The 23,177-nt window shown below is 39.9% G+C and overlaps 2 protein-coding genes across 2 annotated transcripts; one reads left to right on the forward strand and one right to left on the reverse strand.

Moving 5' to 3' along the window:
- The first annotated feature begins 18,056 nt into the window (after positions 1-18,056).
- Positions 18,057-18,665, forward strand: LOC112036231 (uncharacterized). The gene has a single exon (XM_024069039.1). It carries the CDS (start codon positions 18,057-18,059, stop codon positions 18,663-18,665), a length of 609 nt encoding a protein of 202 aa, XP_023924807.1.
- Positions 18,666-20,773: 2,108 nt separating this feature from the next.
- On the reverse strand, positions 20,774-22,267 carry LOC112036224 (histone H3.3). Its single transcript, XM_024069033.2, has 4 exons — positions 22,075-22,267; positions 21,422-21,498; positions 21,255-21,345; positions 20,774-21,138 (listed from the first exon to the last, which is right to left on the reverse strand). The coding sequence occupies exons 1-4, from the start codon at positions 22,144-22,146 to the stop codon at positions 20,968-20,970; spliced, it is 411 nt and encodes a 136-aa protein (XP_023924801.1). The 5' UTR covers positions 22,147-22,267; the 3' UTR covers positions 20,774-20,967.
- Positions 22,268-23,177: the final 910 nt, after the last annotated feature.

Genomic DNA, 23,177 nt, shown 5'->3' on the forward strand with positions numbered 1-23,177 from the left:
GCGAGTCGGTTGGTAGTTTGAGGCTGAGAAACCGATATTTAACCGAGCCGGCCGTATATGACCAGAAAATCGCTCATTTTTTGTCCGACTTGACCTTAAAGGAAAATCGTCCATTTTCTGTCCGATCTGTTGAGATCTGGCCTGAACTCGAAGGAAAATAGTATATTTTCTGTTTGATATGCCAAGATCTCATCGAAATCTGGCCAGATCTCGCCGAGATCGGCCTGATCTCTTCGAGATCTCATTAAGATCTGGTCAGGTCTCGCCAGATCCGACGGCTTTTGGCAATATCCAACAAATTTTTGCACAACCCGAAACCGACCGAGGACCGATCTAAACCCGAAAAAAATTCGACCACCCAAACCGACTCCGTTCACTAGTCGGGGGCGGGAAGTGACTGAGTCGATTTCGGGTTGGGCACAAACCCGACCCGTGGACAACCCTAGTCTCAACGCCAAGATCACTTCTATGATCTTAAGCGGCAACGAGACCGGGAGGGAAGTGTACATACTACCCATACTAGTAGAAGCCAGGCTAAGAGTAAAAGCCATGTCTCTCAAGAACATGCAGAAGGAGATTGATCACCTAAGAAGAAGCTTGTGCCATGAACGACATAGGGAGTCACACCAGATCCTGATTTTTCTTCTGATGGTGAGAAAGATTTTAGCTACAGACGTAGATAGAGAACTCCTCCCAACGAGACTTTTTCTTATGATGAGGACTATCATCATAAGTGTAAAGACAGAAAGTCATCCTCAGATGGCCTCAAAAATGATGCCATGAGTAGAGCACTTAACCAGATTGCAAAGTCTCATTTTTCACATTGGATTGAAAGAGGGAGACTCCCTCAGCAATTCTCCCAACCCACGTTCACCATATATAATGGAAGAACGGACCCTGTGGAGCATGTTAGTCACTTTAATCAAAGAATGGCTGTACATTCCAAAAATAAGCCTTTGATGTGCAAAGTGTTCCCGTCCAATTTGGATCCAGATTTGTCATGTGTAGAAGGGCTCCTTGACCTTTGGCTTCTTTACTGTCCTTGTCCATGAGAGAATGAGAGACCTTCGTATTCAGACAGATACTGGGAAATGTTCAATGAGATATATGGTGATTTTGATCATGTTTCCATTAGCACTTTTAAGCTTGGCCTACCTACCGAGCATTGCTTAAGAAAACCTTTGACCGATAAACCCGTTACCAATGTACGTCAACTCATGGATCGAATTGACAAATATAAGAGGGTAGAGGAAAACCAGCAACAAGATAAGGCCAAAGGCAAGGTTATCCCTTAGGAGAGGAGGGATTTCAGGTCGGACTGCTACAATAATAACAGACCCTGGAGAGATTTTACGGGGCAATCTTTACCTGCAACTCCTCAGGCTGTAAACACTGTGTTTAGAGAGCCAGTGCGTTAAGTTTTAGAGAAAATAAAAAGGGAGCCTTACTTCAAATGGCCAAGTAAGATGAGTGGAGATCCCTTGAGATGCAACCACAGCCTCCATTGTCAATACCACCAGGAGCGAGGACATACTACCAAGGACTATCAGACACTGTGGAGTCATCTAGAGCAATTGGTCAGGGAAAGGAAATTACAGCATCTCTTGTATCGCCCTAATGGGCAAGATGACCAGCCGAGGTCTGGTACTTAGGGGAACGTTTCTTCAAAACCCCCAATAGGCACAATTAATGTCATGTTTGCTGCACCTAGGAGGAATGGTTCACAGCCCTCCAGGGTGATGTCATCAGTTCCCAGCCAAGGATGCAAGTTTCAGGCCGAAAAGGGCCAGAGTAGAAATTCCACCAGCGTTGAGTTTCTCGGATGAAGACAAGGCAATGACCATCTAACCGCATGATGATGCTTTGGTGGTAACCCTTAAAATTGGTGGGTATAATGTAAGAAAGGTGATGGTAGACCAGGGCAGTTGTGTGGAAATCATGTACCCAGATCTATATAAAGGGCTGCACCTAAAACCCGAGAATCTAACCGCCTATGATTCCCCCTTGGTGAGCTTTGATGGAAATGTGGTTATTCCAAAAAGCCAGATCAGGTTACCGATGCAGGCAGGCTCAAAGGTGGTAAATGTGGACTTTATAGTGGTGGATTCATACTCCCCCTACATGGCCATCGTGGCCAGGCCTTGGATTCACACCCTAGGGGTTGTTTCTTCAACTCTACATCAAAAGGTAAAGTATCCGTCAAGAAACCAAATTGAGGAACTGGTAGGGGACCAATCTACGGCTCGACAGTGCCTTGTGTCTGCCATCGCGCATCAGTCAGTAATTGAGTCTTCAGCCTCGGTGAATGAAGGTTTATAGCAGCCAAAGTCTACGGTCCTACCTAGTAAAGGGCCAGCCGAGGAGGCCAAATGTGAAGATCTAGAGAAATTTATCATAGGGAATGATTCAGAGAAGTTTTTTTAGGTTAGAATTCAGCTACCTCCTCAAGAAAAACAAGAGTTTGTGGAATTTGTTAAGAAAAATGTTGATGTATTTGCCTGGGATGCCTACGAAGTTTCGGGGGTGAATCCGAACTTCATCTGCCACCATTTGAAAGCCAATCCAGCTACTACCCCAAAGAAACAGCCTCCATGGCGTTCGTCCAAAGAACATTCTGATGCTGTTAAGGACGAAGTAGTGAAACTTAAACGAGCTAGGGCTATTAAAGAAGTCTTTTATCTAGAATGGCTGGCTAACACAGTAGTGGTAAAAAAGAAGAACGAAAAATGGCGCGTATGTGTAGATTTTACAGACTTCAATAAGGCATGCCCAAAGGACCCTTTCCCTATGCCTCGGATTGATCAGCTTATGGATGCAACTGTAGGCCATCCTCGGATGAGTTTCCTGGATGCCTTCCAAGGGTACCACCAGATATCTCTAGCTATGGACGACCAGAAGAAGACGGCTTTTGTCAACCCTACTGATAATTACCATTATAAGGTGATGCCTTTTGGTTTGAAAAATGCAACAGCCACCTATCAAAGAATGATAACAAGGATGTTTGAACCTCAACTATGAAAGAATATGGAAATTTACATTGATAACATGGTGGTAAAGAGCAAAATGAAGTCAGACCACATTGTTGACCTCAGAAATACTTTTGATATCTTAAGGAAGCACAAGCTGCGGCTTAATGCTTCTAAATGTTCATTTGGTGTCGAATCAGGGAAATTCTTTTGCTACAGGGTCACTCACCATGGAATTGAGGTCAACCCTAACCAGATTAAGGCAATCAACAACCTACAACTACCTCGGAATCCCAAGGAAGTTCGGAAGCTTACAGGAATGACTACTCTAAACTGGTTCATTTCTCAGTCAGCTGATGGATGTAGACCTTTCTTTCAGTTATTAAATAAGTAGAAGGGGTTTGAATGGACTGAGGAGTGTACCAGGGCTTTCCAACAGTTGAAAGGATATCTGTCTCAACCTCCCATTATGTCCAGACCCGAGGTGGATGAGGTGTTGTTTGCCTACATTGCCGTAGCCACCCACGCGGGGAGTCTGGTGCTAATACGTGTTGATGAGGGTGTACAGAGACCAGTTTACTATGTAAGTAAGTCACTACATGAGGCTGAGGTTCGTTACTTACCATTAATTTTGGTTGTAGTGCATGCTACACGCAAACTTCCCCGATATTTTCAGTCACACAAGGTTGTTATCCTGACCTAACTCCCACTTAAATCTCTGGTACGGAGTGCTGCTAACACAGGGAGAGTGGCTAAGTGGGGTACGATTTTAGGGGCTTTTGACATCAAGTACATGCCGCACACTTCTATCAAGGGTCAAGTTCTTGCCAACCTAGTTGTTGAGTTTGCTGAATCCTCGGAAGAAGAAAAGATACAAGAGTAAAGCATGGATGGAAAATTGGTTGGAATGATCTTCATGCAAGAACCTGCACCCTAGAAAGTTTATGTTGATGGGGCAACAAACCATAAGGGATTTGGTGTGGGGCTAGTCTTGATATCACCAGAGAGCATCACGATTGAAAAATCCTTAAGATTGGGATTCTCGGCTACAAACAATGAAGCTGAATATGAAGCTCTGTTGGAAGGAATGATCATGGCACAAAAAATAGGTGGAAAAGCAGTCAAGTTGATCTCTGATTCAAGATTAGTCGTTAGCCAAGTCCATAGGGAGTTAGAAGCTAGAGATCCTAGAATGCGAGGGTACTTAAACCAGATTAGACATTTACAGTCTCAATTCGAATCTTTCAATTTATTGCAAGTCCCTAGAAATAAAAATACACATGCGGACTCTCTTGCTACATTGGCAACCTCCTCGACACAAAATCTACCTCGGGTAATTCTCGTAGAAGATTTATGTAGACCTACCGAGGTAGGCAAGGCCGTGACTTATGTTCATCAAATAAGAGCAGCTCCTAGCTGGATAGACCCCATTGTACTGTACCTTAAGGAAGATATTTTACCAGAAGATAAGTCCGAAGCTGATAAGGGACGAAAAAAAGCTCCTCGATTCTGGCTGTCCGAGGATCAGAAGTTGTATAAGAGGTCTTTTTTTGGCCCGTATCTGTTCTGTGTACATCCGAAGGGAGTTGAGATCATTTTAGAAGAATTGCATGAGGGAATTTGCGAAAGCCATACAGGGAGAAGGTCTTTATCACATAGGGCCCTTACGCAAGGCTACTGGTGGCCAAAGATGTAGAAGGAAGTGGAGGACTATGTAAAGAAATGCGACCAGTGTCAGAGGTTTTCCCAATACATTTACCAACCTGGCGGAGTCCTTAATCCTCTTTCCAGTCCTTGGCCTTTTGCTTAGTGGGACTTGGATATTATTGGTCCTTTCCTTAAAGCAGCAGGGAATAAGAGGTATTTACTAGTTGGCACAAACTACTTCACCAAATGGGTTGAAGCTGAACCATTGGCCAACATTAGGGACGTGGATGCCAAACGCTTTATTTGGAAAAACATAATAACAAGGTTCGGAATGCCTCGCACTCTCATCTCGGATAACGGTTTGCAGTTTGATAGTAAGGCATTTAGGAGATATTACTGCGACCTGGGCATAACAAATAGATATTCTATCCTGACATATCCATAGGGGAATAGGCAGGCTGAAGCTGTCAATAAAGTCATAGTAAATGGACTCAAGAAGAGACTTAACGATGCAAAGGGGAGATGGGTCGAAGAGTTATCACACGTCCTGTGGACTTATCGGACCACGCCTCGTAGGTCCACAAGAGAGACGCCTTTTTCAATGACATATGGGTCCAAGACTGTTATTCCTCTAGAAACTGGATTCCCCACTTTAAGAACAAGTTCTTTTACTCCGAGCAGTAACGATGAACTATTGGAAATGAGTTTAGATTTAGTTGAAGAATGAAGAGAAAATGTCATGGTTCAATTAACTTATTATCAGCAGGAATTCAAGCAAGGATATGACGTCAACGTAAAGCTAAGACCACTGGCAGTGGGGGATTTGGTCTTAAGAAAGGCTGTGGGAGCTGCCAAGAACCCAGCATGGGGAAAGTTAGGACCCAACTGGGAGGGCCTATATCGTATTACATCAGTGGTTGGGATTAGTGCATATTTTTTGAAGATATAGAAGAAAGAGTTGTACCTCGTCCCTGGAATGTAAATAATCTTAGAAGATATTATTATTAATGCAAGTTTTTCTTCATCTTCTTTGGGTTTGCTATACTCCTCATCTCACATCTTTACCATCATTTTAAATATCAAACAGAACATTGGTCATTCCTAGATCCTCGGACCATATACCTTGGGAAAATTGATATCTTTTAATTAATTCTCTAAGTGTTAAATAGAACCTAAGCTATTTCTGGTTCCTCGAACCATTTGCTTTGGAAAAATTAACACGTTATGACATCATTTTAAATATCAAACAGAACATTGGTCATGCCTGGATCCTAGGACCACATACCTTGGGAAAATTGATGTCTTTTAATTAATTCTCTAAGTGTTAAATCAAAACCTAAGCTATGTCTAGTTCCTTGGACTATCTGCTTTGGAAAAATTAACACGTTATGACATCATTTTAAATATCAAACAGAACCTTGGTCATGCTTGGATCCTCGAACCACATACCTTGGGAAAATTGATATCTTTTAATTAGTTCTCTAAGTGTTAAACAGAACCTAAGCTATGTCTAGTTCCTCAAACCATCTGCTTTGGGAAAATTAACACGTTATGACATCATTTTAAATGTTTGACCTTGGTCAAGTCTAGATCACCGAACCACATACCTTGGAAAAATTGATATCTTTTAATTAATTCTCTAAGTGTTAAACAGAACCTAAGATATGTCTGGTTCCTCAAACCATCTGCTTTGGGAAAATTAACACATTATGACATCATTTTAAATATCAAACAGAACCTAAGCTATGTCTGGTTCCTCGGACCATCTGCTGTGGGGAAATTAACTCGTTATGACATCTATGAGAATTTCAGACAGAGCCTTGGTCATGCCTAGTTCCTCGGACCACATACCTTGGGAAAAATAATATCTTTTAGTTGATCTTCTAAGTGTTAAACAGAAACTGAATCATATCAGGTTCCACGGACCATAAACTCAGTATTAATTAAAACACTATGGCATATGTTGGAGTGTTGGACAGACATTAGCCCAAGCATTAGAAAGAAGCAAACTTCAGATTCCCTCCTTGGATCAAATGGTTTGTCATCATCCAATATAGATGTAAATCAAAGTCCATGAGCATCACTTAAGGCATTTTAGGGTGCCTTGGACTTAGCTATTGTTTGATTAGCATTTGAATATCTTACTTAAGGTCAAAAAACTTGTAAAAAGTTTGTAAGTCCGAGGTAAGTATTGGCAATATTGTGAATTTACTAGTTTTAATCTACTCTGATTCTTAATTAGAAATATGTGGAAATTGTATTTTCCCTTATATAAACAATCACACATTTTTATGGCACATGGCTATGTTCAATCAATGAATAATCAGAATAAAAATTGCATAAATGAAGAAAATAACTCTTACAAATTTGGGGAAATAAAATGTACATTCCATTAAAAAAAAAGGGGGGGAATTATATTATAGATATTGTGATTACATTACAAAAATAAGGAGTCATCGTTTTAGCTTTATCTGAAACCCAGCCTTAGAGGCTTGTCAGCTTGGTTACCTGCTTCAATAGGAGTCACCTTCTCTTTATCATTAGGATCTTCCTTGGCAGGTATGGTGACTAAAACTAAGACCTTTTCAAAGCTTTCAGAAGCTGCCCCACCTTGTGGAATTTCTATGTCTTTTTCCAAGGGCTTATCCACTTCGGAGGAGGTTTCCTTGGGAGCTTTAAATTCTCTTGCTTGCTCCTACTGAGTAGGAAGAAGAGGATCTTAAGGCTGTGTCTCTCCTATAGGATCAGCAACTGTAGAGGCTGCTTCACCTTGGGTGGAAGGGAGGTCCAAGGCTCGAATAGCTGGGGGGGTAGTATACTCTCTCTGGTTTTCTCAACTCAGAAGAAGCCTCAACCCCAACTTGATTGAGGGTTTCATCCCAAGCCTGAGCGTAGTAGGTTCGACACACTGCTGGGACCTCTGCCCTAAGCGTTTCCTTAGTCTCGGCCACCCCTAGGTCATAACCATGCTTCTCAACCCCATCCATAGCCTTCTCAGCCTCCCTCCTTGCTTTTTCAGCCTTATCTTTGGCTTTCTCGGCCTGATCCATATGCTTTTGGATTTCTACTAACTTCTTCTCAAGGGCCGCCACTTGCTCTTTAGAAGAAGCCAACTGTTCCTTGGCATCACACAAGAGCAGCCTTTGATCCTCGGCTTGCTTTTGCACGCTCTCCAGAGCCTAGCCAGCACTCTTCCTTGCTCGCTTTTCTTCTGTCAAATTTTTCCTTAAGTCCTTGTTGGACTGATCAGCGATATTGAATGAATTCACAGCTGCCACGCGCCTAGATCTCTCATCATTCAGCTGCTGGTAGCAGGAATTGGTTATCTCCTTAACCCTGAAAGTAGCTTAGACAGCCTAACAGAAAAGGGTGGCCACCTTTTGAAATTAAATAAAAAGAGGAAAAAAGAGAGAAGAGAAAAGAAGGGAGTTGCATACCATGCCTAGATATCGTTTAAGGTTGAGGAAAACTTCTAGCCTCCTGATAGACCACAGCTCGGCCATATCAGTTGAGAGTAGCAAAACCTCTTCCAAAGCCGAGGGCACATGGCATCCAGTGCCTCCATGGAAGTCCCTGATGGATGCATCATCCCTCAAGGGCTCACCATTGATCATCGGAGCTGGAAGCCAAGCCTGAGGCTCGGGTGGCTGACTGTCTCTTCTCTCTGAGACTATTTGCCCTCCAGGTCCAGTTCTTTGCTGCTTTGCAACACGTTGGGGCTCTTCCTCTGGCGAAGGGCGAGATCTTCCAGCATCCACCACATCCTTACCTTTCTGCTCTCTTTTTCTTTTCGGATCAAAAGGTTCAGGCCTAGGTGGCAAAGATGATTGAGGAGGAGGAAGAGGAAGTTTAGGAGGAGGAGGAGGAAGTTTAGGTTGAACTGACCCCCCAGAAGCGTCCTTCCCCGGTTGAGACTCTATTAGTTCCAGCAGACTTTTCTTGGATTTTCTTTGAATACCCATCTCGTCCAAAGTGATGCTATCTACTTCTTGTTGGTGGTCTAGGTCAACTGGTACGCTCTCAGGGGATGAGGATCGTTTGAACACCTCAAATTCTTCTGAAGAGTCTAACAAATTTATAACTCCCTCTGTTTCTTCTTTTTCTTCTTCTTCTTCTTCCTTAGCAATGGAATGGGACGAGGATGCTTCTACAGAGGGGAATCCCACAAAAAGTAGCTGGGTGATGGATGTGCCCTCAGGGATTAGAACGCCTTCAAGAACGACAAATCCTTCGTAGGCCACACTAATACGTTGAAGGCGAGGATCTTTGGCTTTTATCACGCACTTCGAAGCTTGAAATGCGCGTGAAATAGGATGGTATCCGAGGATTATGTGTGCTACTCGCAACTGGATGTCTACTTCATTCATAAACACCTCAGACCATAAGATCTTGTCTAGGCTCGCTCTGTTGACTAGGTTGAACCAAGGTATGGTAGAATTTCTGTCTGCAAAATCATTAAAATAGAAGAAAACATTGGTTAGAAACAGAGATAGTCTGAAATAGAACGGAAATATAAGTCAAGGTGTACAAATTTACAACTAGACCCCTACCTGGTGTTCCCTCTCTTGTCAGACAGGGTAGGCCGTCATGCCATTCCCCAGAAAAGATTAAAAAATCTTCCTTTAACCCCTTGTTTGATGTAGGGAGGCATTGGATTAGCCTTACTTCGGGATACCTTGACTTAAGGTAGTATCCCTGCGCCCTTCAATTGGTGTAGATTGTATACCCAATTGACATCATGATGTGTCAATTCCAGGTTCATTCTCTCATTCAAGGCTTCTATACTCCCTAATACTTTGAACATGTTTGAGGCACATTGTGTGGGGGATAATCTAAAGAACCTAAGGAAGTTCCTAGTAAGATTACCCATGGGGATGGTCATCCCTCCCTCTATAAAGGCAATTATTGGGATGACCACATCTCCCTCTTTCCTATCGTCTGCCCATGCCCCTTGGGCAGCGTATCTAATGCCCACTGTGGTGGGATTCTATACTCAGCCCTAAATCTCTCTATATCCTCATCTGATTCAACTAAACGCTTGAACCTACCCATTTTCTAAGAAGTTGTGAAAAGAAATCAACAAGTTTGAAATGAAAAATGGAACCGAAAAGAAAAAAGGGTGATGAAAACAGAATACGTGGAAAGAAACGAAGCTAAAAGGGTTCGAGGAAACTTACAGGTTTTGAAAAGAAGGTCCTCGAACAAGTTTTTTGTATTTGTAAACGCACGAACAAGTGAGAGAAGGTGGCAGGTTCAGTGCATGCACTCTAAAATTGTGTGATTGATGGAAGTAATGAAAGGAATTGATTTATGAAGCTATTTATAGTGACACAGAAGTTACAAGCGGGAAAATTCCCGCTCATAACCCCTGAAAATTCTTCACCGTTGGATTTGCATCGTGCCGTTGAACGTGGGGAACAAAAGCGCCGTCAGAATTTAATAAGGGCGCGCTTTGGATGCCCAAACGTCAGGGGCGTGCCTTGGGCAGTTAAAATGGACAATAGTACTAACGGAGGACAAGACATGAGAAGCCCAACATATACCCGAGAATATCAAAATCCTCCTTTTTGCCCGAGGTGCTAAAAGCAAAATTTTAAGGGGCTATTGTAGCGGTATTGGGCATGGAGGTCCATTATACACCTTGTATAATGGACCTAAGGCCCAAGCCAAGGACTAAAAGTGTCCAAGAAGGGGGTAAACATTGTCAAAAGGGACCATGTTAACAAACAAAGAAGTGAATTTAGATCATAAACGACTTAAGGGGTTATGCCGAGAATAAGTGCCACCTCGGTTGACCGAGGCTGTGGTCCGTAGAGATGGTCTGCTATCTGAAGAAACATCACAGAAATACTTAATTCATACAGATAAGCACTATGGAAGCTCAAGACATGGAAGGATCCTAAAATATCTAAGGAAAAAGCTGCTACCTCCGCATTAAATGTGCTACAATTAACTCCCTGGCCGCATTAATGTGGAGGTTATACCTGAATAGTGGATTTCAGCCTTACAGCTTCTACATGAAGACTTATGGGAGGTGCTGATGGAACAAGTATCAAGATCAACCATTTGGCATGCATGTGGAAGATAGGGACGAAAAGGAGAAGAAGTATAAAAGGAAAGAGAGGTAGCGAGAAAAGAGGGATCAAAAAAGTAAGGGAAAAACACTGTAGCAATCTAGAATTAAACTTGTAACTCTATTTAAGATCATTACATAAGAACTAGTCTACTCGGATATTGCCGAGGACATTTATTACTCATTCTATAATCATCCATTTTCAATTTTTCACCATCAATCTACTCAATTTGTTATTTGATTAACTAAAGCCCAATTTTCTAACCCATTTCTCTACAAATTCATTGTTTTGGGCTTTTTGGGCCGAAGTCTGTTCATATCCTTGAGCTAGGAATCCAAATCTGGTCTTTACATTATGTATTTACGTGTTTTTTTTTTGTTGTTGTTGTTGTCAATATATGAATTTCTCTTTTTATTAGATTGTATAATTTATGAACACCCTGATAAAATTCCTGAAGCCACCACTGATTAAAATTTTCCTTTTTGTTTTTTTTTTTTTTTAATGAATTATTGGGCACCTAATTTCAAATCCCAAAAAAATGATGATATACTAACTCAAAAGAGAGATATAATATAGTAATATACTATCATATGGCTATAAAAATAAATAAATAAATAATGAACAACACAACTTTAATAAACAAAGCATATTCTTAAAAATCTAAACACCCATACAAACTTTGAGGGTTTTGCTTGAGTGTGTTGAGAATCTTGAGATGAGCTAAGTTGATAAGAAATAAACAATAGATTGGTAGCACTATAGAGGAGAACAAGCAAAAACATCTGTAGGCTATAGTTTTCTTGACAATAAAATGAAGGGGGAAAAGTAAAGTTATGTTTTGAAATGGTTAATGGGCTGACGTCTATGCTATTTGGAGTGAGTAGTTACTGATCATTGGATTAATTACAAGTGTTTGGACAATTGAATGGACCAAGTATTATTTTATTTGAGGAGAGGCTTCTTTTAAGCTGTTAGATTGGAACAACTTTGAAAAACAAATGAGGGAGCCGGTAATATTTTTTGGAATTGCCCATTTCATTTTGCTATGTGGCTCCACCCCTGCTTAGAACTCTTCATTGACATGTCTCCATGGACAACGCTCTTTCATAAAGTGTTTCATAGTATAGGCCCATTGATTGTTGTTGTGTTTGTCAAGAATTAAGGAAACTTGGAAATTGACAACAAATTTGAATTCAAAGTACACACTTCTCTCTCTCTCTCTCTCTCTCTCTCTCTCTCTCTCTCTCTCTCTCTCTCTCTCTCTCTCGTTCTAAAAATTGTTCATTGTTGAATATATACACACAACAATGGCAACTCTTGAAATAGCATGAGATGATCATTAACTTTTCTCTCTCCCATGTAGGAGTGCTTCCTCTCTCAAAAGTTCTTTCATTTTCTCAGTGTTCTCTTCCTTTCCTCTATAGGAACGATCTCTAAGGCCCTAATTCGGAGCTTTTTGTTCTAATTAGGTGGCCTCAAATTCATTGAAAGGCTTCAAATCTCACAGTAAGGGTCAGAATCATGGAGCAAGAGCTGATAGATGTTTTGAAGAACAGGCAGCTAACGAAAGAAGAAGAGTTGCAGATCTTAGTTTTGGAAGAAGGCAAAGCACTGGTAATAGAGGAGTGTTCTCAAAGCCTAATGTGAAATCTTTTGTCGGACGGAAAGCAAAACTTGCGTGCTCTAAAGAACACTTTAAGGACTACTTGGAAAATTGGCCAGGATTTGAAGATTGTGGAAGTTGGAAACGATATCCTTCAATTCAAGTTTGCCAATGAATATCAGCTAAGGGGGGTTGAAACAAATGGGTCATGGAACTTTGAAAATAATCTTTTGTTGCTCAAAAGATGGGAAAGGGGAATGACGGAAAGTAATATTTCTTTTACCCACTCTCCCTTTTGGGTACAAATTTGGGGTTTGCCCTTTGATATGATGACAGAGAAGATAGGAAAGGAGATAGGTAGCAATTTGAGGATTTTTATGACAGTGGATACAAGATCATGGATGTCAGAGCAAGCAAAGTTCATGAGAATAAAGGTGAATCTTCCACTGGAAAAACCCTTAAGAAGGTGTGGTACGATTACTAGCCCAGAGGGGAAGAGTTTTTGCATACAATTCTGGTATGAAAGGTTGCCAGTTTTCTGCTTCAGATGTGGAGTAATGGCGCATGATGAGAGACATTGCAAGAAAAGTGGCCAACCAAATCAAGCTCTGCAATATGGTGAATGGTTAAGGGCTCAAAGGGGAAGTAAAGCCCGATTGAAAAAAGAAGAACAAAGAAGGAGTCCTCTTAACCAGTAGGCTGATGATACGGCAATAAAAGAAAAGATGCAGTTTGGGGCGGAAGACGGTGGCTACTCCACTTCCCTTAGTGGTGCACAATTCGGGGAATAGTTTGGAAATGCAAAAAGTGGAAGTCTTGTCTCAGTGATGTCAGAGGAAGGTGAGCACGCCATGCAAGAGGTACGTCAATTTGAATTTCAAATTAAAAATATTAGAACTTATGGGATAAAAGCAAGGGAAAATGGGGAAAATATCCACAGTGAAAAGGGAAAAGAAAAAAAACCAAAATATGGGGCCAGCCCATAACTCTATATCAACAGTAGAATGTGAAAGTGAGGTAAGTGAAATAATACACATGGGCCGTGAAGAAGTAAAAAATATGGAGATCCAGGAAGTCACTAGCCCAGTTAAAATGGATATTGGGCTCAATATAGAGAAGGAAAATAATGATGAGGAAAATAAAGCCCAGAAAAAGAAGGGTAAACTGAAGAAGCTAGAGTGGTCAAAATAAAGAAAATGAAATGGGAGAGAATGTAGCTAGCAGTATGGTGGGTGTAAAGAGAACTCTCTGGGCAGATGAGGAAGAGGTTGATGCAAGAAATCAGAAAAAGTTGTGTGGTAGTAACTCAATTCCCTTCGATCTATCGGCAATGTCTGCAGAGCAGCACCACCAGGAGCCATGAATACCTTAAGTTGGAACTGCTGGGGGCTAGGGAACCCCCGGTTAATTCGAGCATTGTGTGAGCTGGTGCAACAATGGTGCCCCAAACTAGTATTTTTTATGGAGACAAAAGCTGGAATAAGTAGAATGAGGAGAATAATGGTGAAGGTAGGCTTATTAAATGGAGTCATAGTTCCTAGCAAGGGAAGAAGTGGTGGAATAGCCATGTTATAGGAAAGGGATCTAAATGTGGAGCTTAAAAGTTATACTAGGTATCATATAGATGCCGTTGTGACTGATCCTACATCTAGCTTTAAATGGAGAATTACGAGTTTCTATGGCAACTCGGATGCAAATCAGAGGAAGGATTCTTGGCAGCTACTACATTTTCTAAATGCTCAATTTTAGATGCCATGGGTCTATATGGAGAATTTTAACGAAATTATATCAAGCTCTGAGAAATGGGGACGCCCAGAGAGACCCCAACAGCAGATGAAGGGTTTTAGAAGAGTAGTTAATGTTTGTGGTTTTCTAGACCTTTGATATGAGGGTCCAGAGTTCACTTGGTGTAACCAAAAGTCAGCTAGGGAAAGAATTTGATTAAGACTTGATAGGGTGCTGACAACAATAGATTGGAAAGATCAATACAGAGATGCTAGGGTCATCCATGTAGTGGATTCAACTTCAAATCACTGTGCTCTGGTGCTAACAAACCAAAGAAATGTCCAAGGAAGGGAAAAGAGGAGATTCCATTTTAAGGCAACATGGGTTAGACACGATAAATGCAAGGAGATAATTCAAGAAGCTTGGAAAGATCATTCAGGTTTTCAAACGGCTAGCGAATTTGCCAAAGGTCTGAGAGTTTGTGCGGAGGGATTAACAAGATGGAACAATTCAGACCTTAGGCATGATGCTCGAATGATAAAGGAGAAGAGAAAGCAGCTGCAAGTTCTAATTTAGGCTAACGGGGATGGAAGTAAGGGAGAAGAAATTAATGCACCAAGGAAGGAAATAAACGAAATGTTAGATGATGAAAAAATAAAGTGGAATCAAAGATCCAGAGTCCAATGGCTGACCCTTGGTGACAGAAACACAAAATATTTTCACTACAAAGCATCTCATAGAAGGAAGAAGAATGAAATCCGGAGCTTGCTAGATGGAGAACGGAATTGGTGTGAAGAAAAAATAGACATAGCAAACATTGCTGTGAATTATTTCAAAGAGCTGTACTCTACCTCATTCCCAACTAGAGCGATGGAAGTAGCAAATTTGATACCAAGAAGGATTACTAGGGAAATGAATGAAGACTTAACAAAAGATTTCCAGAAGAATGAGGTTATTCAAGCTATCCAACAAATGCACCCAACAAAAGCACCGGGCCCTGACAGTATGTCTACTATTTTTTATCAAAAGTATTGGGATATAATTGGGGATGATGTGATAAAAACTGTCCTTAATATTCTTAATTTCAATGCCCGCATAGCTGAGCTAAACAAGACAAATATAGCTCTCGTTCCTAAAATAAATAATCCAACAAAGATAAGTGAATTCCGACCAATAAGCCTTTGTAATGTTTCATACAAAATTGTGTCAAAGGTTCTTGCAAAATAGACTAAAACCTCTTCTCCCCTCTATCATTTCTAAAAGCCAAAGTGCTTTTGTTCCAGGTAGACTCATAACTGACAATGTCCTGGTTGCTTTTGAAATCATGCATTATCTAAAGAAAAACAAAGGATGGCAAAGAGGGGTATATGGCAATTAATTAGACATGAGTCAAGCCTATGACAAAGTGGAATGGTGTTTTCTTGGAAAAATCATGTCAAAAATGGGTTTGATAATAAATGGATTAAATTGATTATAAGCTGTATAAACTTTGTATCTTATTCTATCCTTATAAATGGGGTGGCCCATGGTTGTACAACTCCTATGAGGGGGCTTCGCCAGGGTGATCCCTTATCTCCTTACATGCTTCTTTTATGTATAGAAGGGCTAACAACTTTGATTGTGGAGGCAGAAAGGAGAAGGCTAATTTCTGGCATTTCTATCTGTAGGGGTAGCCCAACAATAATCCATCTCTTATTTGCCAATGATAGTGTGATCTATTGCAAGGCAATGGAGCAAGAAAGCAAAGAACTTTGTGCAATCCTTCATAAATATAAGGAAGGTAGCAGGCCAAAAAATAAACACAGAAAAATCATTGGTCTTTTTTGCTAGAACACTAATGAAGAGACAAGAGAAAGGGTGAAGGATGTGCTGGGCTCAATTTAGAATGTACAACCAGGAAAATACTTGGGCCTACCTTCGATGATTGGAAGACCAAAGAAACAAGTATTCAATGAAGTCCGGGAGAGAGTGGGGAAAAAGATGGCCGGTTGGAAAGAGAAATTGTTATCGATTGGAGGAGGAGAAATCCTTATAAAAGTTGTTGCTCAGGCTGTTCCCACATACACAATGGGGTGTTTCTTACTTCCCAAAGGTCTGTGTGAAGATATTGAGGGGATGATGCGGAATTTTTGGTGGGGTCAGAAGAATCAAGAATAAAAAATGGCTTGGGTTAGCTGGTTAAGAATGTGCAATCAAAGTTAGAGGGCAGAATAGGGTTCCGTGATCTTTATGCTTTCAATTTGGCTATGTTGGCTAAGCAAGGATGGAGGATGTTGGAAAATCCCACATCGCTTATGGCGCGCATGTACAAAGCAAGGTACTTTCAAAATTGGGATATTTTAAATGCAAGCATAGGCAGCAACCCATCTTACGCTTGGAGAACCATTCGCAAGAGCATAGAGATTCTTCAGCAAAGAACAAGACGGAGAGTGGGAAATGGGAAATGGGAAGATAATCCATATATGGGATGATAGATGGTTATTAACACCAACAACTTATAAAGTCATTTCTCCAAGGAAAGATTTTGGAGACTTCCCTATGGTATCAGCCTTAATTGACCAAGACACTAGACGAAGGAGAAAGGACATTCTTGACAAAGTTTTCCTTGGCTTTGAAGTGGAGAAAATTCTAAGCATCCCAATTAGGAATGGCAACGGGTCGAGTTCGGGCCGGGTTTTTTAATGCCCAAACCCGACCCGCGAGTCTACCCAAAAAACCCGAACCCACCCTGTTTAATAAACGGGTTTTTTTCTGCGCCCAAGACCCGCCCTGTCGGGCTCTGCGAGCCCCACCACCTCAGGCCCAATCTGTGGCCTAATCAAAAAAAAAAAAATTTGCCTAAATCTTTAAGCTGTGTAGAACAGAAACCATCACAAGAACAATGCAAAACAAAGTAAAAAGCACAAAAATTCTGCTCAATACTACAGATCAGAGTCTAAGAGCATAAACACAGATCAAATCTTTCATCAAAAAAATACATATCAAATCAAAGTCTAATCTACGTCTATTTCAACCCCTCTAAAACTCCAAAAACAGAACCATGAAAAACCCCCCAACAGATCAAAGTTTAAGACCATAAACACAGATCAGATCTTTCATAAAAATAAAAATAAAAATACAAAACAGATCAAAGTATAAGCCGACCACTATTTCAACTCCTCCAAAACTCCAAAAACAGAAACACGAAAATCCAACAAAAATCCCTTCTTTTTCCAATCAAGGCGAGGTGAGAAAGGTGGGAGGAAGAAGCAACGTCTGCAGTGAGGTGGAGGAGTAAGCAGTGTCTGCGGCGAGATGGAGGAAGGAGCAGTGTGGTAAGGGAGGAGCTAGCGATCCCTACGGCGAGGTGGATGAGTGACCAACTCGATGAGGGAGGCAAGGAACGATGAGACCGATGAGGTGGAAGAGGAACCGACGATAGCAAATGAGAGAGAGAGAGAGTGTGTGAGGTAGAGGGAGGGGTGGCTAAGAGTGAAGGAGAGAGAGGCAGTTGAGAGGTGAGAAATTAGGGTTAGGGAAATTATTTTTAGAAGTGAAAGAGTAGTATTTATACCTAGGGTTTTCTTTTTTTTTTAATAATATTATATATACGGATCGGGTTTGGGTCGGGCCGAACCGGGTTTTTATAAAAACCCGAACCCGGTTCAGGTTTTTTTTTTTAAAACCCAAACCCGACCCTATTCCTTATCAGGCCGAGTTTTAGGGTCGAGTCAGGCCGGGTACCCGCGGGTCAAGCAAAAATTGCCATCCCTAATCCCAATTCCTCACTATCCACAGGAGGACCAATTAATATGGGTGAGAAATAAAAAAAAGGAATCTTCACGGTGAAAAGTGCATATTTTTTGGCTAGGGAAAGAGTAGAGAAGCATGAATGAGGATTCATTGGCTAGGGAAATAGTGGAGAAGCATGAAAGAGGTGAATCCTCAATGGGAGATGTATGTGTCCCACTTTGGAAAAAGATATGGCACTTAAACATCCCAACCAAAGTGAGAGTTTTTGCCTAGAGACTATGCTTGAAGACCATCCCATCTATGTTGAATATGAGCAATAAGGGAATTCAAGTGGATCCTACTTGCCCTATTTGTGGCGGGGAACCTGAGTCAACTGAGCATGCAATCATCTATTATGAAGCTGCTAAAAGAGTGTGGAGCAAATGGGATGAATATCCAATCTGTTTGAATGAAAGCAACAGGGAGATAGTGGATTTGGCCTTATTTTTGTTAGAAAAGGGAACTCAGAGGGACATGGAGATCTTTTTTGGTGTTGCTTGGATGATTTGGTATAATAGAAACCAAATTGTGCATGAAGGAAATGGTGTTTCTGAGGATCACATTTGGGAGACAACAATCCAAATGATGAAGGAATTCAAGGGGACTAAGAGTTGGTATATAAACAGTCCTCAGAGAAACGAGAAAGCATGGACACCTCCACTTGTGGGTTTCTTCAAAATAAATGTGGATGGGACCATTCCCTCTGTTGAATGCCATTCTGGAGTGGGTGTTATAATTAGAGATTGGGAAAGGAAGGTGGTAGCAGCAAAATGTCTTCCTCTATCGGGTCAAATGGTTGTGGAGGAAACAGAGGCCATAGCTATGGAACAAGGAATGATCCTAGCAAAAAATCTGGGCTTGGAAGGGACCATTTTTTAAGGGGATTCATTGCAGACAATTCAAGCTATTGAGGCTAAAGAAGTGAGACGAGTGATTGGCCATATTGTGAGTAGTTGTCTACAAAATCTTCCGAGTTTCCAAGAGGCAAGAGTCAGACATATCAGTAGGCATGACAACAAAATAGCCCACGTACTTGCACAACTTGCAAAACAAACTGATGAGCAAGTCTGGATTTCAACTATTCCTGATTGGGTCGAAGACATGGCTAGAGCTGAAGGAACGAGTTAAAGCTTGCCTAAGTCGTGGTCTAAGTTGTTGTTGTATCCCTTTTTGTGATGCTCTGTTTTTCTGTAGCTAGTACTTTGTTTCTTCAGTGTATTTTTCTTGGCTGGTTTGAATGAAAAGCTTCAGTTTGGTTTCAAAAAAAAATTTTGAATTCAAAGTGAAAAATAAATCGGGGAATGTGACAATTTTTTTGAAAAATCAGCATTAAGAGGGGAAATTAGATCATGTTATTTGTCTATCATTCTACTTAAAAAAAACTTTCACCTATTTAAAATTATTAAATTTGTTTAATAAGAAAAGTCAGTTGTACCACTTAGTTCATACTCTATAGATCGACGGTCGATCGTTTGCAAGGGCCCATCAACGGGTAAAGGTGTACGAAATGGGCACTTCGCATGTTTGTAAGGCCTGTAATTAAGATTGTAATATCTCTCTTTTATTTAATATAGAGATTTATGAAAGCTTTAAACAAAGGCATTACGCAGATTGAAATAGGCCCATTGGAAAGCCTTACTTTTAAAAATTTTATAACTCACAGAAAATTGTATATAAAGCCCATGACAAATGTGGACACGATTTAAGCAAGTTTGATATTAGTTTGGACAGACTTAAGGATTTAAACAAAGAGAGGGGGTTGTTTATATAATTTAGAATTTAATTAAATTTATCATTTGCAACAAAAATTAAAAAATTAAACAGACAAGTGCAAAATTAAACTCTAAAAAATCCAATTTAAAATCAAATTAAATTTAAACTCTTCAATTTTTACACTCAATAATTTAAACTGCAATAATTAGCAAAGAGTTTTAATATTAAAACTAAACTAGTTCTATTATAGAACCGGATTAAAAATTCTTTCTGGCTGAATAATATTTTCATTAGACAAATAGCAAACATAACAGTAGCTAACAAAAATCACAACTTAGGGCGTAGTTATGAATTTTTACCTAGGAACCCTTTTTCTTTTTTAGCCAATTTGTTGAAATTCAGACTTTCTTGAAATTGCTAATCCCCTTACATAGCTTAGATATTGGGTAATCTGGATGTTTTCTTATGTCAAGTTTGTATTGTGACAATTGAAGCTTCAAATGAAAGTTTTGATGGTTATTAAACATCAAAATCTCCATTTGGTACGCAATTTTGAAAGCATGATTTCCATTTTCAAACATTACATATATTTTCACAGTTTTTCATCACACGTATTTTCAAAAAAACTAAAAAAATATTTTTTAAACACAGGCCATAAATTTTATTTTTTTTTAAAAAGCATATATATATAAATAATGGGAAATTTTTTTTTTACAAAACTCACTGTTAAAAGGTTACCAAAAAAAAAAAAAAAAAAAAAAAAAAAAAACAAACAAACCAACCAACCCGAAAGAGATACCCATACATGGGAAAAAAAATGTTAAGAGAACTCATGGCCGCTGCAGATTAGCTTAGCAAAGGGTTAGCAGGGAGAAGACATGAACACGGGACAAAAGAAATAAATTCATGAACATGGCATATCAGTTTAAGACGACAAATAGTTTGGTTGACGGGTGCGTTGAGATGAAAGCTTAAGAAGAAAAAACATATGGCGCAATGTAATGCATTTGAAGGGAATGAAATACGAAGTCCATGGGATTGATGACTACATTTATTTTTTGGGATGATGTAATGGTTAATTGGGTTGTAAGCGTAGCTGTAGAAGGAAACCAGATACAATCCCACAAACGTAACGCGCAAGACAGCAAAAACACAGACAAATGGGATTGCTCATTCGCAGGGTCTGATTACAGATTACAATCACAATATCAAACAGACTTATCAAATTAGGGTTTAATCAGAGGCTCACAAGCAAAAAATAACAGCACGATAAATGAAAAACGAATAAAATAGTCAAATCGTTGAATTCAAAAGAGATTAACGAAGAATTAAACCATGTTCTTAACCAAACAAATATAAAAGCTTTAAAGGCAATTGCCTCAATATCCTAGCCTTTTTTTATATCCTATACAAAATCAAAAGCAAATACTACGCATAACCAATCTAAAATTAACGAAGCCCAGAACGCCTAAGCACGTTCACCACGGATCCTCCTTGCGAGCTGGATGTCCTTAGGCATAATGGTGACCCTCTTGGCATGGATAGCGCACAGGTTGGTGTCCTCGAAGAGACCCACAAGGTAAGCCTCCGCGGCCTCCTGAAGAGCGAGAACAGCATGGCTCTGGAACCTCAAATCCGTCTGGAAAACAACAGAGAATTTGATATATGAACAAAAATTCGCACAAAAAAGAACAAGAGAAATATATAAGATCAATTTTCTCGGCAGCCAAGCAGAGGCAAGGGATATAAACAAACCTTGAAGTCTTGTGCGATTTCACGAACAAGACGCTGGAAGGGCAACTTGCGGATCAAAAGTTCGGTACTCTTCTGATACTTACGTATTTCACTGTTTAAAATCCAGAAGAAAATTAGGGTTTCGAAACGATCTAATTACAAGTTCGAATTTTTCGAAAAATAATTACCGGAGAGCAACAGTTCCGGGACGATAACGATGGGGCTTCTTCACTCCACCAGTTGTGGGTGCAGATTTCCTTGCAGCCTTCACGAAATTAACAAAAATAAAGTCAAATTCAGAACCCTAATTTCATATTCATATGATTCTCGGAATTAAATTCAAGAACAATTCCAAAACCCTAAGTCATGTTTGTTTCCAAATAAAGTTCACAAAAAGAGAGAGAAAGTAAGCAATTTTAATTTCCTGAATACAAAGAATCAGACCAAGAAGAAAACCCTAAGTCATATTTGTATGATTCTCGGAATTAAATTCAGGAACAATTTCAAAACCCGAAGTCATGTTTGTTTCCAAAGAAAGTTCACAAAAAGAGAGAAATTAAGCAATTTTATTTTCCTAGATAGAAAATCGAAAGAATTATTTTCTATTGAAACAAATAATCGGACCAAGAAGAAAACCCTGAGTCATGTTTGTATGATTCTCGGAATTAAATTCAAGAACAATTCCAATTCCAAAACCCTAAGTCATATTTGTTTCCAAAGACAGTTGACTAAAAAGAGAGAGAAATTAAGCAATTTTATTTTCCTGGAGAGAAAATCAAAAGAGCTATTTTCAATTGAAAGACAGAATCGGACTAAGAAGAAAACCCTAAGAAAAACACACCTTAGTGGCAAGCTGCTTCCTTGGAGCCTTTCCTCCGGTGGACTTGCGAGCAGTCTGCTTGGTACGAGCCATCTCTCTTCAGATCGGAATCAGAGAACAAAAAGCGAAGAAGAAGAAGAAGTTAGGGATTTGATTTTTCTGAGAGAGTCAGAGATTTGAATGTGAATGTGGGGTTCAAGGAAAGTACAGGGGTCTTATATATAGGAGAGGAGAGCGGCGTGGACTTCAAGTCCGCAACGGCATTTAGGAGTAGGAATTGTATTTTTGAAAAGGAACTGATCCGTGTGAAGCTCTCTGATTGGTGGCTTTTTTGTGAGGCGATTGTATGTTATTGGTTGGTATGTGTGCGACGAGGATTGCCAGCGTGGACGAGTTGTGTTTCTTTTGTGAGATAAAATGTTGGCTGAGTCGTGCTTGTGGTGACTCACCCCGAGTCAATCTTAAATCAACGGTGTATATTAAAGCACGCGATCTTCGCTGATACGGTCCATGTACGTGGGCGGTTTCAGTTTTTTTTTTTTTTTTTTTTTCTGTAAATTTAATTATTGCCGAAGAAAATAATTTGCACAAGATTAACATGCTACACGCCTTGCGCCGACACATATGTTATAATGAAACCGATTTCTTATCAAAAAAATAAAAAATTAAACTGATTTATTTTTTAAAAGATCGTAACCAAAAAAATATTATATCTATTTATTTAACAGAAAAAAGGTCAAATTTATGCCCAAGCTAAGGCTCAACTATTACTGTATTAAACGAGTTTCTTCTAAAAAAAAAAAAAAACCAAAGTATTAAACGAGTAAAGACACCTATTATGTTGATATATAAAAGATATAATTTTAAAAATGAAATCCATTACTTATATTATTTGTATGGGGTAAAAATCTGAGGTCCAATGGAAGATTGAGCTCAAATCAAGGTCTATTACAGCTAATTTGTAGAAATAAGTTTGCGGACCAACACTTAAACTCCTAAATGATAAACCATGTCAAAAAGAGAAAGTAAAAGCTGAAAGATTGAGTTTAAGCAGGTTGATTAAGGGGAAAGAGATAGATTTATCTTTCCTCGAAATAGCCGAGGAGCCCTTTTACACTTGGATT

The sequence above is a fragment of the Quercus suber genome, unplaced genomic scaffold, assembly GCF_002906115.3.
Source record: "Quercus suber isolate HL8 unplaced genomic scaffold, Cork oak 2.0 scaffold_242, whole genome shotgun sequence".
NCBI lineage: Eukaryota > Viridiplantae > Streptophyta > Magnoliopsida > Fagales > Fagaceae > Quercus > Quercus suber.

Coding starts and splice junctions, on each gene's coding strand:
- LOC112036231 (XM_024069039.1), top strand. CDS start 18,057: ATGAGCAATAAGGGAATTCAAGTGGATCCTACTTGCCCTATTTGTGGC.
- LOC112036224 (XM_024069033.2), bottom strand. CDS start 22,146: ATGGCTCGTACCAAGCAGACTGCTCGCAAGTCCACCGGAGGAAAGGCT. Junction 21,346..21,421: donor CCCGGAACTGTTGCTCTCCG/GTAATTATTTTT, acceptor GATTTTAAACAG/TGAAATACGTAAGTATCAGA. Junction 21,139..21,254: donor AAATCGCACAAGACTTCAAG/GTTTGTTTATAT, acceptor GTTGTTTTCCAG/ACGGATTTGAGGTTCCAGAG.